A 15,822-nucleotide genomic window follows, 5' to 3' on the forward strand; every position below is an offset into this window, starting at 1 on the left:
AACTCATAAAGCGTATATCACGATCAGACTCTATGGTCTTAAGCAGACCATGTAAACGCACTACCTCCCCAAAGAAAAGCTCGATCACATTGGAGGCATCTGATGTTTTTGAGCATCGAAGGAAATGGGCCATTTTGGAAAAACGGTCTACAACCACAAATGCATAATCGTGTTTCTTAATAGTTTTCGGTAATCCCAATACGAAATCCATACTTATGTCCTGTCACTGAGCATGAGGTACTGGCAAAGGCATATACAATCCTGTATTTTGCTTCCTCTGCTTCGCCAGTTGACAAGTCCTGCACTGCCCAACAATCTTAGCTACATCTCGCTTGAGACTTGGCCAATAAAATTTATCCTCCACAAGGGCAATGGTCTTGTTGCTCCCCAAATGATTGGCTACCCCTCCTGCATGAAGTTCTCAAACTAGGAAATCACGGAGAGTGGTACGAGGAATGCAGAGTTTGTCACCTTTAAATAGGAACTCATCAATGATGATAAACCCGCGACTGCCGGTTGACTGACCATCTTGTAGTGATGCATACAACTCACCAAAATTTGGGCATGTAGGATACTCTTCTCTCAGCTGATCAAACCCAATCACTTCCACTCTTATACTTTGGAGTAGCGCCACACGACGACTAAGGGCATCAATAGGTTTGTTCTCGACTCCAGCCTTATGTTTCAGGACAAAAGAATATTCCTGAAGAAATTGGACCTATTTGGCATGCCTAGGGTTTAGTTTTCTTTTGAGAACTGAGGTAACGTAAGGCCTCGTGGTGCAAGGATGCCGCCAATGGCGCAAGGATTGGACAACAACATAGAACTCTTTGTCATAGGTGGAATACCGTTGCTTTGCCTCATTCAAATTCTCACTAAAGTAAGCAACGGGGTGCCCTTCTTGACTAAACAGTCCACCTATACCCACCCCAAATACATCACACGCAACCTCAAAAACTTCAGAAAAGTTTGGTAGGTGCATGACGGGGTCTTCGCTCATCTTGCCCTTAATCTCTTTAAACACTTTAGAGGCAGCTTTAGTTCATAAAAACTCTCCTTTCTTGATGCAATTTGTGATGAGAGCCATGGCGGAGCTAAATCCTTTGATGAACTGCCTATAAAAAGTTGCTAAGCCATAAAAGCTTCGCACCTCGTGAATATTGCACGATTCAAGCCATTCAGTTATGGCCCAGACTTTCTTGGTGTCCGCCTTCATGCCCTCAGATGATACGAGGAACCTTAAGAAGATTACATTTTTTGACATAAACGTGTACTTCTTAAGGTTGGTGTACAACTTTTCCGTTTTGAAGACCCTGCAAACTTGCCTCAGATTGTGGAGATGTTGTTCCTTCGAGGTGTAATAGATAAGAATGTCATCAAAATATACCACAAGAAACTTACCCATAAAGGGTCTCAACACCTGGGTCATCACTCTTATAAATGTGCTTGGGGCATTAGTCAAGCCAAAAGGCATGATTAGCCACTCGTATTGTCCATCCTTCATCTTAAAGGTTGTCTTCCACTCATCTCCTGGGTGTATACATATTTGGTGATACCCGCTCTTGAGGTCAATCTTCCAAAAGATTGTGGCACATGCCATCATGTCTAACATATCATCAAGACGCGATATGGGAAACCAGTATTTGACCGTGATTTTGTTGATGGCTCGACTATCCACACACATGCGCCACGTGCCATCTTTCTTGGGCGTGAGAAGCGCCGACATGACACATATGCTCAAACTTTCCTGAATGAAACCCTTTCTAAGGAGCTCATCTACTTGCCTTTTCAACTTTGCATGCTTTGTAGGGTTCATTCGATAATGAGGAAGGTTTGGTAGAGTCAACTCAGGGACAAGATCAATGACATGTTGGATGCCCCTCATGGGTGGAAGCTCATCTGGTAAGTCTTTTGGAAATACATCGTGAAACTCATCCATAATCGGCTTCACCTCAGGAGGTCTTTCGACACTAACCTCCTGTGTAACTTCTCTCACCACTAAGGCATACACCATCAAATCCACCGTAGTCTCTCTCAAACTCCCTGGCATTGATAACATGAGAGACTTAGGTTGGGATTTCCTCGTATCCCTTGGGTTACCCGACTTCCCCTCAATTTTCTTCTCTACATTGCTTTTTGGTGGGAGAGGAACTAGAGATATCTTTTTGCCTTGATGCATGAATGAACATACATTTGAGTAGCCGTATATCGCCACATCACGGTCAAATAGCCAAGGCCGTCCCAAAATGATGTGCCCAACATCCATAGGTAAGACGTTACATGACAACGAATCCGAATAGGATTAAAAAATAATGGGCATGGGACATCGTTGGTTAACAGGCATGGAAGATGCATCCACCCATGACACTCTATAGGGCTGAGGGTGTGGTTCAAGTTTCAAACCCAAATGGGGTAAAGTGCTAGTGGAGACCACATTAGTACAACTACCACTATTGACGATCACCTTGCAATTCTTCTCCACATTTTGCATAGGTGTAAAATATCATAGTCCGACACCAATCATCATTCTCCTTAGCATTGGTTAAGGCACATCTAACTATTGCAAGTGGTGTGGTCTCTTCTTCTTGTACTTCCTCATCACTAGCACCATTGATGTTGAGCTGATAAACTTCTTCAAAATCGTCCTGTTCATTTCCTTCCTTGTCATCATCAATCACTAGGGCTTTGTTCCTATCTTTTGAGGGACATTGATGCGCGAAGTGACTAACTCCATGGCAATTGAAGCATCGCGTTTGCTCACTTCCCCTATAGCTAGCACTTGCTATCCCTTTTCCTTTGACATCTCTAGGGTCGGATTGAGACCCAATTTTGGATCTAGATTGACTCCCTATGTTAGGCTTAGCCCCTTGAAAGTAAGTCTAGACACTTGGATCTCGAGAGTCATAATGCTTACCAATTGGTGCCTTGAGGTAGTGTTCAATGTCTTGCACCACTTGGTACATGTGCTCCAATGTGCCAATATCACGAGAGTAAAGTTCTCTTTGGATCTCAAATCAGAGGCCCATCCTGAATCTAGACAATGTAATCATCGGGTCCTTAATGTCACATCGCATCATGTATTCCTCGAACCTAGTGATATAATCTCGCACAGTCATGGATCTTTGGCGCAAAGCCTGCCATTGGTCTAGGAGCCTCTGGTGATAAGAAAGAGGGAGATACTTTTCTTTAAGTTCTTCTTTCATCTTGGCCTAGTGCGCAACTGGGGCTCTCATTTCCTTTCAATTTTACTTTCCATGTTGGTTCAAAAAAGTTTGGCCTGACCTACTAACTTCATCTTAGCAAATCTCACTCGTCGGGCATCAAACATATCATACCACTCAAAATAGTGGTCCATGTTTGCCAACCAATCAAGGAATGCTTTTGGGTCCAAGCGACCATCAAAACCGGGGGTTTCAACTTTCACACTTTTCATGACTTGTGCATCTGGATCATGACGGTCATAACGTTCCTCATGTGGCGGCGGCACTTGTGCTCGACCACGACCAACTCCTTGACCATGACTACACTCTTGCTTATCAACTTGATCTCTAGCCTAAGATTGAACGTCTTCCCTAGTGTCGGGGTTGGCCTGTAAAGAGGCCTTAAGTTGATTAACGCGCGCATTGGTCATGGTTAATTGAGTGACAATGGCTCTATTGTGCGCTTCAATGGTTCATCAGACGGTTATTGATAGCATTAAGGGCCCCGACAATCTACTCTAGACTCATTATGGGTTGTAGACCAAAACCACGCCTCGAACAAGTGGGCATACACAAGGAAACTCCAAAAGGAAACCCTAGATGCGACTCTAACCTATATGTAACACAAATCCTATGCCAAACCTATGGCTTTGATACCAAATTTGATGCAGGACCAATGCATGAACCAAATATTATGTGAGATCAAGTAGCAAAATTAAGGTAATCAACAACCTGCCATTACCATCATTGATACTAAGTAAACCTTAAGAATATCATGCATAATCCTAGCTTAGGTTACCAACATCATAGCACAAGATCATTAAATAAAGGAAACTATGATCTAATGGATGTAGGGATATCCAATTAGCACAAGGTAAAGCCTATTTCAAAATAAAAGACTTAATACTACCTAGGGTAAAATTAGGGTTGAAGAAATTAGGAAAATATAAAATTTAGGGTTTATAGGATCAAATTGGATGAAAGGGTTAAATGGTTTAGAGGTTAGGATATGGGAATTAGGATTTTGGGTAGAAGGGTGGTAAGGATTTTGGGTGAATTGAAGAATGGGAAATGTTAGGGTTTGGTAGTTTGGGAAAATAGGAAAGTTAGGGATTTCTAGGTTTAGGGTGGGGTTTGGGACAATAGAGAAGAGAGTTTTAAATATAAAATTTATGGTTTATAGGATCAAATTGGATGAAAGGGTTAAATGGTTTAGAGGTTAGGATATGGGAATTAGGATTTTGGGTAGAAGGGGTGTAAGGATTTTGGGTGAATTGAAGAATGGGAAATGTTAGGGTTTGGTAGTTTGGGAAAATAGGAAAGTTAGGGATTTCTAGGTTTAGGGTGGGGTTTGGGACAATAGAGAAGAGAGTTTTAATTCTAGGGTGCTGGGAAACCAAAAGGGCCAAGGTGTGGCCATATGGCCAACCCGCAGGGTTCACACTTGTGGCCGTACGGTCACACGTGTGGCTATGTTGGATGAGTTTAGCTCTTTTATTGTTTGGATTGTTGATGGGTATAGGAAAGTTAGGTTTAGAAGAAGATGAAGATCTGTAATAGGGGAATCGAATAACTTTAAAGAAAATACATTGCTAGATAATGAAGGGGTGATGATGTGGGGATAGATGTAGACCTCGCGTCTCCGTTGATGAAGATTAGCCTCATATCAATCTCCCTTCCAAATCACATGAAAGTATCTTCAAATCTCATAAATATGGAAGAAGAAGAAAAGAGCAAAAACCTCTTCTTATTTTTATTTTTTTTCACAAAATCCAATGGGGAGATGTCACAAATCCCCCACCCTAGTCCTCTTTTATAGCTTCAAGAAGTTTCAAAATTCTATAAAACACCGTCTTATGAAATTTTAATAAAAATGGCCCTAGTCTAAAGAGAATATACTAAAAGCACTCATAAAGGTGTCCAAGTATAAAATAATCAAACTAAATCTTAAAAGATGATAAAGTCTAAAAATTGATGTGCACGATACACGATTAATGGCCCGATCATGTGGTTCATGCGATCCAACAACCCGATCATGTGGTTCATGCTATCCAACGGCCCGATCGTCACGTCCCACCAATCCAACGGTCTAGATCACTCCATATAGCAAACCAAATGCATCTTCCCAGTGTGAGGTCTTCCAGATGCTCGCACATGCACATGAGGTCTTCAACACGATCATGGGTACTTGCTTAGCCTCAGGGAAATCGGTGCAACCCACCTCTTCCTCTGATACGTACGCAAAGGTGTACATGAAGTGAAGTGCTGTCCTCATCAGCCATATAAACAAGGCCTAACCACTAATAAATAACAAAATACAAGTTTTTCCACCTGATGAGTGGACGTGGCTGGTTCTTAGCACAAATTATTGGATGGGTTACATGTCATACTCACATGATAGGTTCGAAGTTATATGCTGGGTGGACTGTAACTTATGGTCCAACTGGTTGGACTTGAGTCCTCTATAGATAATAAATGGAAATTGACTTGCTTCTATTCAGCTATGTTGCCATTTTATTAGGGAAAAACATAGGCTAGAAGCATTTCTTTACAACCTCTCTCTTTCAAGATTCGCTTAAAAATGATCGCTCAGGGCAGATCCATTTCTGGTTAGCAACCTGATGCTTTTAATCTAAAGGCAGTTTGTAGGGGAATGCCACATGTCACCTTGTATATACATTTCATGTACTTTTAAGTTGCAACTCATATTCTTTCTTTCCTTTCCAAGCATAGTTTTGCAATTTGCATGTTCTGTTGGATCAGAATATCTTTTGAGACTTTTGTTCGTAGTATGCATGTGAAACCTCATATTCAGTAGCCACTTGTTATCACGTCACTAAACATCGGTGATTTTTGGTGCGGACTAAGGGTAGTGCACAGACAGCTGCATAGGTGGACCAATGCAACAACAGGACACAAGTGCTGGCCGTTGGAGCACATGCTTGAACTCCAACAACCATGTAGGCAATCACTCACATGGGGCAAAGGGAGGCAGTTATAGTCGGTTTTGCAAGGAGGGCTATTATGAGAGCTGGAACTTCGTCATTAGGCTTGGCACACTTGTTGGCAAAGGACCTTAGACACATGGCTGCAGTCATAACTAGTTGTAAGTTGTAACCACTTATTACCATATCTATGTCTTTTTAAGGCAATCCTTGGCATTGTAAGAGGACCATGGGTGAGTGTACTGTATATGTACCATTCCTTAACTGAAGATATAATAAGGTTAGTTTGGAGCCTATAAATTTCTGGTTGCCTGTGTCCGTTGTTAATGTACCTTTATTTCCTTAGCCGCTATTCTTAACAACTCAGCTATACTAAGAACTATAAACCTTGGGCCACACAGTTTGACTATCACTTTCAAATCAACCTTGTGACAGTTTGGCATCAAAGCCCCATTGACAGACGCGGGACTGATTCTTGTGATGGCTGTTGGGAGTGCCTGGAACAACTGAAGGATTGAGTGACTCATCTCGACGAGCAAATCACAGTGATAGTGATTACTGCAGTCACTGAAAAAGGATAGTTGGCATGTGAGGCACAACTTGTCATGCTGGGTGAAAAGCTTGAATCGCTCTAAGAGTCTCTGACTGACGAGACTGCCCAATTCGAGCAATGTCTGGAGGATCTGGCCAATGAATTGGCCATTGTGAAATTTGTTGTTAGTGGGTCTCTTGTCAGTGGGGAAACACACAAGGAAAGAGTGCCTAAATGGCAATGTTTGAAATATCGGTATCATGTTACGTATTGCACCCTTGGGATATATAGGTACGCATTGGTTATTGCATGGGATATATTGGTTGTATCGCATAATGTATCGCTGCTGTTGGAAACATGGGGAAACATTGGGAAATTGGTCGAATTTTTCAATGAAAATCTAGTGATTGTTAAAAAAGACATCAATACACACTTATAAATCAAAACATTACAAAAAACAAGTGCACATAATAGGTTTTCTTTGTTTGGGTCTATGTGCTGTCTAACTGAATTGCTGTAGGTATATTCAAAGTCTATTAATATAATTTATAAATGTAATAAGACATATGGAAACACAAGCAATACGTTCAAAAGAAGAATCACAATATCAGGTTACATACATGTTTGGACACAGATTGCAACTGATTTGCGAGAAATTGGAATTTTTTTTTTGTTTTTTTCAATTTTCCGTAACTCGGCCCATCTCCTCCGCATCTTAAAATTGAAGCTCCCAATACATGTTTTTTCATGCAAAATATGAAAAATCATGGCTTTGTAATAATTTGACGCCAATTTAACATGATTTATAGAAAAAAATGATCAAAAATCGAAAATGCTCACTGAATTGGACATGTGGGATATATCCCCTCTACTTGTGGGTTTCATATCGCACAGGTGGGATGCAAGATGTATCGTGGGATATATCGGACGATATCATCAATACTTAAAACACTGCTCTAAACATGAAATCAAGCATGTCTGAGGGCTGATCTATTGGTTTGTCAAGTCCTTGTCAATTTTCAGAAAATAAAATAATTTTTAATTAAAAATTAATAAAAAAATTATTAATTTTTAAAAATTCCCTTCAACCAGCTGTCAATTGAAGCTACTTTCGAAGTATTTAGGAGCGTTTGGTAAAATAATTGTCACATACACTCTAATTGTTATGCATTCAATTTGAATATAGTTGCATTAGTTCAGTTAGACAACACATAGCTTAGGACCCTATATAAAGAAAATTGATTATGTGCACTTCTTTTTTTATATGTTATGATTTAAAAGTGTGTATTAAGGTCCTTTTTTAACAATCCCTGAAGTTTCATTGAAAAATTCAACCATTTTCCCAATATTTCCCCATGTTTCCAAAAAATGCGATAAATTACCTAATACAAATGATATATCCCTTGCGTAACTGATACGTATTTGTATCCCGAGGATGCAATATGTAACACAATTCTGATATTTCAAACACTGCTTGCAGCAAAGTTCTTCGACAGGCACTGGACCCTTTGAATTGGCTATGGGCCTGCAACTAATGACGCCCAATGAAGTAGCAAAGCAGCATTCTGGCGGTGCTGCCTGGCAGTGTATCATATTGCAAGGTCAAGGACTGAGCATATCAAAGAAGCAAAGGACTGCTTGGCCGAAGCAGCTCGATGGATGAAGAAATGGGCTGACCAAGGGCAAAGATTTCTGGACTTCCAAGTAAGTGATAAAGTTATGCTGAAACTTACCCCAAAAATCTGGAAGAAAATCAGCAAGAAGAAGGCCCACAAGGGCTTGATTCAGAGACATGAAAGGCCATTCGAAGTCAAAAGAAGCATTGGGAAGCTGGCTTACAGGTTGGATTTAATGGAGCAGTTCAAAATTCATCTTGTATTCCATGTTTCATTCCTTAAGCCTTTCCAATGAGATCTGGAACCGTATCAAAACAGCCACAGCCAACCCTTGGTGAAATGGAAGGGACTCCTACAAAGTGAAGTGAGTTGGGGAAAAAGATGTGACTTTGTGGCAGTTCGAGGACCAGATCTGGGTGTACTTGGACTCGACGAGGACACTGATGGATTTGGGTGGGGCAGGCCTGTAGACGCCGTGTTAAGTAGCCATGTTTTGACACATCACTAAATGTTGCTAACTTACGATGCAGACCACACATGCTTGAATTCCAGCAACCGTGTGGGCAATTAGTCACATGGGGCAAACACAGTTATAGTCGGTTATTGCAGGGAGGGCTCTTATGAAAATTCCGTCGCTGGTCCCGAATCTTGTTGGCTAAGGCCCTTATAGGTATCAATAATAACTGGTTGTAACTACTTGTACCGCATTATGCCTTTTTAAGGCAACCCTTTGGCATTGTAGGAGGGACATGGGTAAGTGTATTGCATGTGTACCAATTCTATAGTGAAGATACAATTAGGTTGGCTTGGAGCCTGGTGTGTGACTAATGTAAACTTTTTTGTAGTAAGGACTGTAAGCCTTAGTTTGCATGGTTTGACTATCATTATCAAATCAACCCTATACAGTACGTCATCTGGGATAGCCCTATTTAGTTCAAGTGAAGATTACTATCATCCAAACCCAACTATTAGAAACAATTAACCTATATCATACTATTTTATTTTTAAAATTTTTATTGTGAACAAATTATAAGAGCTAAGTTCATGTAGTCTATAGGCCAAGACCTTGATGAGTCAATTTGTGCCCCATTCTACTCATATTGTCGCAAGTGATTGGTGAGCAATTTCTCTGGGAACTTGTTTCTACAAGTATGTTCTAGATATTGTTAATTGATAAAGTATGGAAACCTTCCCAACCACATAGCTGCATTTGGACTTGCATCCTCATCGCCTATCTAGATTATCCATTAGGTCCATTCCACTCTTCTTCTACTATTCATCATTATCATCATCATCATCTAAGCCTTATCCCAACTAATTGGGGTTGGCTACATGAATCCTGTTCTGCCATTCCACTCTATCAAGGGCCATAACTTCAGTTAGACCACAGGTCATCAAGCCTTTTCCCACTACCTCCACCCACGTCCTTTTGGGCCTTCCCCTTGCCCTTTTGGAGCCTTCAACTTGTACCATCTCACTCCTAATTAGCGCAGTTCTTGGTCTCTATTGCACATGACCAAACAATCTAGCTCTACTTTCCCTTATCTCATTAATTATTGGTTCTACTCCTAAGTTCCCTCAAATGATTTCATTTCTAATTCTATCCTTCTTTGTCTTGTCACTCATCCATCTCAGCATCTGCATTTCAGCTACACTCAATCCTATAAACATGTTGTTCCTTAACTGCCCAACATTTTGTCCCATAAAGCATGGCTTGTCTTATAGCTATTGTGAAAATAAAAGAAAGAAAAAATGACAGCTATCAGATGGTTCCAAGCATCCCCGACTGAACCTTTCTTCTAGGCACATTCTGGTCCATCCATACTCATGCCACTAATTGGACATTTTGGATCATCCGATCAGTATGATTAGCCTCAGAAGAGTGGGTCAGGCTAAATAGATGGTCCAGATTGGTGATACGGATTTTCCACATGTGCAAATGCAACTAGGTGCATGGGAAGGTTTTCATGCACTTAGCCTACTTGATCATTTCTTTTGTTAAATTACTGCAACTCATGTTGGACTAGTCTATCTGACTTGCTGGAGACTGATAACTGCAGTTATATATATATAAAGGAAATTCAGTACCTTCAAAGTTCAAACTAACATACTGTTCCTTCGATCCTCCCTCCTTGTGATGGTTGTTTTAAATGCTACATGATATTCAATAATATAGTTTCTGTTGATTCGTCTCTTATTTCAACGGGACCAACGCTCTGTTCACCAACCTGGATGGAGCCTGCTGCTGATTATCAATGCTTATTATTATGTTTATACTTTATAGAGGCTTGCTAATCCCATTCATGTATAAGGTAGCCCAACGGCGAGTCACTATGTCGTCTAATGTAGCACTTGGCTGCTAGATCTGGACCCTCTTTCAGGTTGTCCCACAGTGCACATTCCTTGGTCCAAATCAAGATGCCCACTCATCATTGGGCCTCAATGTTTGAGAAAATTTGTTGGTATAGAAAAAAAGGCGATTTGTTAGCTGTCCATTTGATTCATAAACTTTTGCTCACCTAATGAGTGGACAGGCTTGATTCTTGGGCAAGGTCATCTAACAGGTGCTACCCACCTCATGGATGGCTTGGATCTTGTACCCGTATGCTAAATTGGAACATGTTATGTCATGTAGATGGGCTGCCTTTTAAATGTGTGTGTGATTAGAAAAACTCTAAATTTACAATTTTAAATTATTTGTAAATGTTGTTGAAGCAGTACTAGGAAAGAATGGATGTTGAATGCTAAATCATCTCGTTTGGCTATGCATAGTATTCGTCGCATGCATGTAACTATATATTCCTATTCATTGCTTTAATAGGTTTTTGTTTCCTAGCTTGCTTGGGCTTATTGACAAAAATTCCCATTCTCTTGCAGAAAATCTTTGATAATATAATGAATCGAGATATACCCTGGCCAAACGTTCCAGAGGAGATGAGCCATGAAGCATATGATTTGATTGACAAGTAACCCCCCCTCCCCTCTCGTGTGCATATATGGCATGGAGCTTTGAAGCATGTGATTCAATTGACAAATAACCTCTATCCATCTCTCTCATGTCTATTTGTAACATGGAGCTTTGAAGCATGTGATTTGATTGACAAATAACCTCCCTCCCTCCCCCTCTTTTGTGTGCGTAACATGGAGACTCTATCCCTGTCTCACACATACAGGAGAGAGAGACAGAGAGAGATCAGCCCCTTTAGGCTTACGACAGGAGAGAGAAAACTAATGAGAATGATATGGGCCCCATTGTTGAAGACAGGCCCATAGGCTTTAAGACTTATAGCCGCAGGTTCAAGAAGGCCCATGGCTGTCTAAAAGATCCATAAATTGGGCCCATAATTCAAACTATTTTCTAGAAGGTTCATATCTTTATTGTAAGTTGTTTTCATTTAAGAATCTTTGTTCTAGAAAGATATTCTTAGGAAATTGTTGTCATTTATTTGTCCTCTATGGAACTAAAGCTTTAGTTTTCCTATGTTATTAATTGTCCTTGAAACTAGAGAGTCTTTTAGATTTCCTAAGTCCTTGAATTAATGTAGAAAAGTTCTATTCAATCTATAAATGGGGGAGACCATAGTATTGTAAACCATTCCACATTTGTGTTAATAGTGTGACTCCATTAAAATCTTCGAGGTGTCTCCCGAAAAACCTTAGTGAGACTCTTAAGGTATATCTTCCTCTCTTCTTCCTCTCTCTTCTATACTTATTGTTTCACAACTCATTTTTACTTCTCATATGTTACTAAATTGACCTTCAACCCTTAACTTTCAAGCTCTAAAACTTTCTCCATAAATCTACCCCTTGAAGCCCTTCATTCCAACCTTTTACCACCTCCATCAGTCCCTCTTTAAACGTCATCAGCTATAACAGTTCTCTTTAAATGCACATCAGTGGAAGGTGTTCAGTCCTCATATCAGGAGGCCTTGTCATACATGAGGAATGGGTGGATAAAATGAAAGGAAAATAGAGAGAAAAGTTGAGAAAATTTGTGACAATTTCTATGAAATTTTCAAACGAATGCAATGTTTCAATGTCAGGATCTGTTAGTGGAAATTCTCTTGATTGCATTCAAACCAATCAGTGTTTTTATGAACTTGCAAAGGACTGGGATTAACATTCCATGATACTTGGAGAAAGACAAAAGCAGTGAATATATGTGGAGTATCAAGAATCAAGAGTGGCTCAGTAATACTTGGCAAAGGATCATTGGCACACATTAGATGCACATTTTCTGAAACTTAGGGCCTGATTGGTTTTCCAATTACAACGGTAAATGGCTGTAAATGGGTAACGATTATTTACTCTTGTAATTTTGTGGTGACATCACTTACATGAGGCTGTAATGATGATTTTTCTACATTGTTTGTTTCACCCACAAATCATTGTAAAAATGGTAGTTTTATAATGTGAAGATGTAACGATTATAATTTACTTTACCTATTTCCTTTACAAATGTATTTGGCTCTCAATTTTGCGAGCCATCATTCGTGTTTAAACAAGCAACTGGAAATGATGATAATGACTCATTTACTTTGCATTTCATAGGAAATTGAAAACCAAAAAGGCCATTAGAAAAATATCTTCGATCCACGCTATACAATAAATGTCTTAAAGAGGGTGCATTTGGTTGCACCAAATATAATTATCATGAAACTTCATGATATTTTGCACCAAATTAGACTGATTAATCATGAAATTCGATGCAACCAAACGCATCCTAAATCATTGGAGCTATCCTTCAAAAAATAATAACAAATAAATAAATAAATAAAAACAGAAAGATTGGCTGAACTATCCCTCAAAAAAGGCTAAACTTGACATTCTGTTGCTTTCAGGCTTCTCAAAGAAAACCCGTTCCAAAGGCTAGGAGCAACGGGGGCTGGAGAGGTGAAATCTTATCACTTATCATCAATGATAGTATCATTCCACGTCCAAATTTATTATTGTGATCGAAATCAAATGCAAGCATAACTATTCTGACAGGTGAAGCGCCATCCTTTCTTCAAAGACATTAACTGGGACACTCATGCCAGTCAAAAGGTAACTTGATACAGCTGAACTTACTATTTCTAATTGCTGTTAAAAGATTTACCTCACGACGCATCACCATGAGATGGTCTTGATACTGCATGCAGGCTGCATTCATTCCAGCAGCAGATGATGCACAGGACACCAGCTACTTCATGAGCCGCCACGTGTGGAATTCAGCCGATGAACAAATACATACAACAACTGATTACTTTGACGACACAACTGATACGGGAAGCGCTAGCTGCGACAGCAGCTCACTCAGCACCCAACTGGATGAAGAAGTAAACAAATGGTTTTATCAGTTGATTGGTATCTTTCTGCATGCAATCTAACGGGTCTCATTTTCTTACGCTTTGATGCCTATGAAACAGGGAGATGAATGCGGTACTCTGGCAGATTTCGGAGCACCCGCTGTTACAACTACGTACTCGTTTAGTAATTTCTCATTCAAGGTAAGAGGGAACTTGCGCCTTATCAGTTTGCTGGCCCACGTGTGGGGGCATCTGAGCTATGCATCAGGTGGCTCCCCTTTTTAGATGATCTGGCCCAAAAACAGACCAGTCCTCGCTGCATATGCACATTGAATATGGACTTTTGGTGGCATCTTTTTAACCATGCCCTTTTGTCCGCACCTGTGGCTGATCTGATTAGTTGACAGGCAGATGTTTGATCAATGTCAAGTACAAGGTGAGATCTACCTGATGCACAGTTTGGTTGTCCATCCATGTCAGTCAGGTTGGCACATGTGGTTTCAGGTAGTGGCATAGTTCAGAAACCCGGAAACTCGATTTGACATGCAGCTAGGTTGGGTCAACTCGAGGACTTGAACAATTCTTTTAGCAATAAAACACATGCACTTTAGCAGTAAAGACTGAAATAGTTATATTAGGAGAAAAAAATAGTTGAAATAAACAGCTCCAAACGGGATGGTGCACTTGTAGAGTCCTCTCCTCTCCTAGCAAAGGTAATGTGTTTGAACCTTCCGTCTCCTCTTTTCTGTTAGAAAGTTAAACAGCTCGGCCAGGAGACTGACTTGGCTTGTGAGTCGACCAATTCAGTGAGCCAACTTGACATTTCCTGTTGAGTTGGGACGAAAATCACAAGTGAGTTTCCCAGTGACTCAGCCTGAAGTTTCACAAAGTTGAGTCAACTCAGCCAAGTTTTGAGTCATGTCAACGAGTTCTAGAAGCATGTGGACGTGGGTTTAGCTAACTTACATTTATCAATCCAATGAGTTATTGTCTAATCTTTTATTCCTTTCACTATTTTCAGAATTTGTCTCAGCTTGCATCTATCAACTATGATCTTGCAGAAAAGAGTGGCGTGGATATGCCAAAGACCTCAAAGCCACCAATTCCATAACACATCAGGCACTTTGGCAATGTACAGCCCACCATCCGATATTAATTGTTAATTTTCTTGCCTACAAGTTCTTGCTTTTTGGAAAATGACAATGTGCTTTCGAGGACGGTGGGATCTGCTTGATATTTGAGAATGAGAATTGAGGATGTGGTTCATGCACATGTAATAAGGCAGTTTGCGTACCCGGCACCAAATGTGCCAAAGTGGCACAAGCGCATGAAATTCAAGCAGTCCATCATGTGGGACCCACCATGTAGAGCCTCTGCCATGGAAATCAGGCCAGTTTGGTTATTAGGTGCATTACAATGTCAGAAATGGCTGGCAACTTACAAAAACTTGCTTGAAGTTTTTGTTTCATGGGTTGACTTCTTTTGCAAATTATGACCTAGTTGATGAGCTTGCAAGGCTCTGATTTTTGTGCCAGAGCATCAAAACAACGGGACCCAGCTGATGGACGGGTTGGATCTCATCTCCGTGTGACATGCTAGCACATGGGGTGGCATTTAGATGACATACCTTAAAACAAACGTTGGTTTAGGAAAGCTCCATGTACTGAACATTCCCAAGACAAGTGAAATTCGGTAATCTCTACCTAATTTAAGGGGAAGCTTGAAGTAGCTGGAATTATTATCTTACTCCATTTAAAGTCCTTTATTGTTTGGCACCATGGATTTGGGGGAATTTGAGGGCATTTCAAATTCCCTGGGTTGTTTGGCACCATAAAGTAACTGGGGGTTTCAAATCCCCTCAATCAGGGGGTTTGAAATCCAAGGTCAGACCTTTGATTACATCTAAAATCATTCCCATAGTTGCATGTGTAACAGGTGTATCACTAGACTATTAATCTACTGGACAAATGGCCCACTAATGATATCCTAAAATATTTAGATTATCAATTGCATCAGTATAATTACTTTAATATGATGATCAGCACCGTCCAAACATTGTCCATGTAAATCAACGGTTAAAAATTGTTGGTTTGTAACTCGGGCATGATCTTGTGCTTGTGGCCTATCCGAGACTTGGAATTTCATCATTTTTTGCAAAGTATATATTTCAGTGGGCTTATTACAACCATTGTGTCAAAAATTACATAAGTTCACTAATTAGAGATATTAAATTTGATTTAG

General features: G+C 40.2%; 1 protein-coding gene across 11 annotated transcripts in view; it reads left to right on the forward strand.

The window, feature by feature from the left end:
* LOC131251126 (probable serine/threonine protein kinase IRE) overlaps positions 1 to 14,853 on the forward strand; it is a 77,642-nt gene extending 62,789 nt beyond the window's left edge. For 7 of the 11 annotated variants that reach the window (XM_058251651.1, XM_058251653.1, XM_058251650.1 and 4 more), the window contains 6 exons: positions 11,171 to 11,259; positions 13,135 to 13,186; positions 13,283 to 13,339; positions 13,435 to 13,611; positions 13,702 to 13,782; positions 14,603 to 14,853. In XM_058251651.1, coding sequence (XP_058107634.1) covers positions 11,171 to 11,259; positions 13,135 to 13,186; positions 13,283 to 13,339; positions 13,435 to 13,611; positions 13,702 to 13,782; positions 14,603 to 14,692 — 546 coding nt within the window. In that variant the 3' untranslated portion in view covers positions 14,693 to 14,853. Of the gene's footprint in view, positions 1 to 6,068; positions 6,307 to 11,170; positions 11,260 to 13,134; positions 13,187 to 13,282; positions 13,340 to 13,434; positions 13,612 to 13,701; positions 13,783 to 14,602 lie in introns of those variants that run through there. The other 4 variants (XR_009173595.1, XR_009173594.1, XM_058251657.1 and 1 more) reach the window with 4 other exon arrangements.
* Positions 14,854 to 15,822: the final 969 nt, after the last annotated feature.

This window comes from Magnolia sinica, chromosome 7, assembly GCF_029962835.1.
Source record: "Magnolia sinica isolate HGM2019 chromosome 7, MsV1, whole genome shotgun sequence".
NCBI classification, from domain to species: domain Eukaryota; kingdom Viridiplantae; phylum Streptophyta; class Magnoliopsida; order Magnoliales; family Magnoliaceae; genus Magnolia; species Magnolia sinica.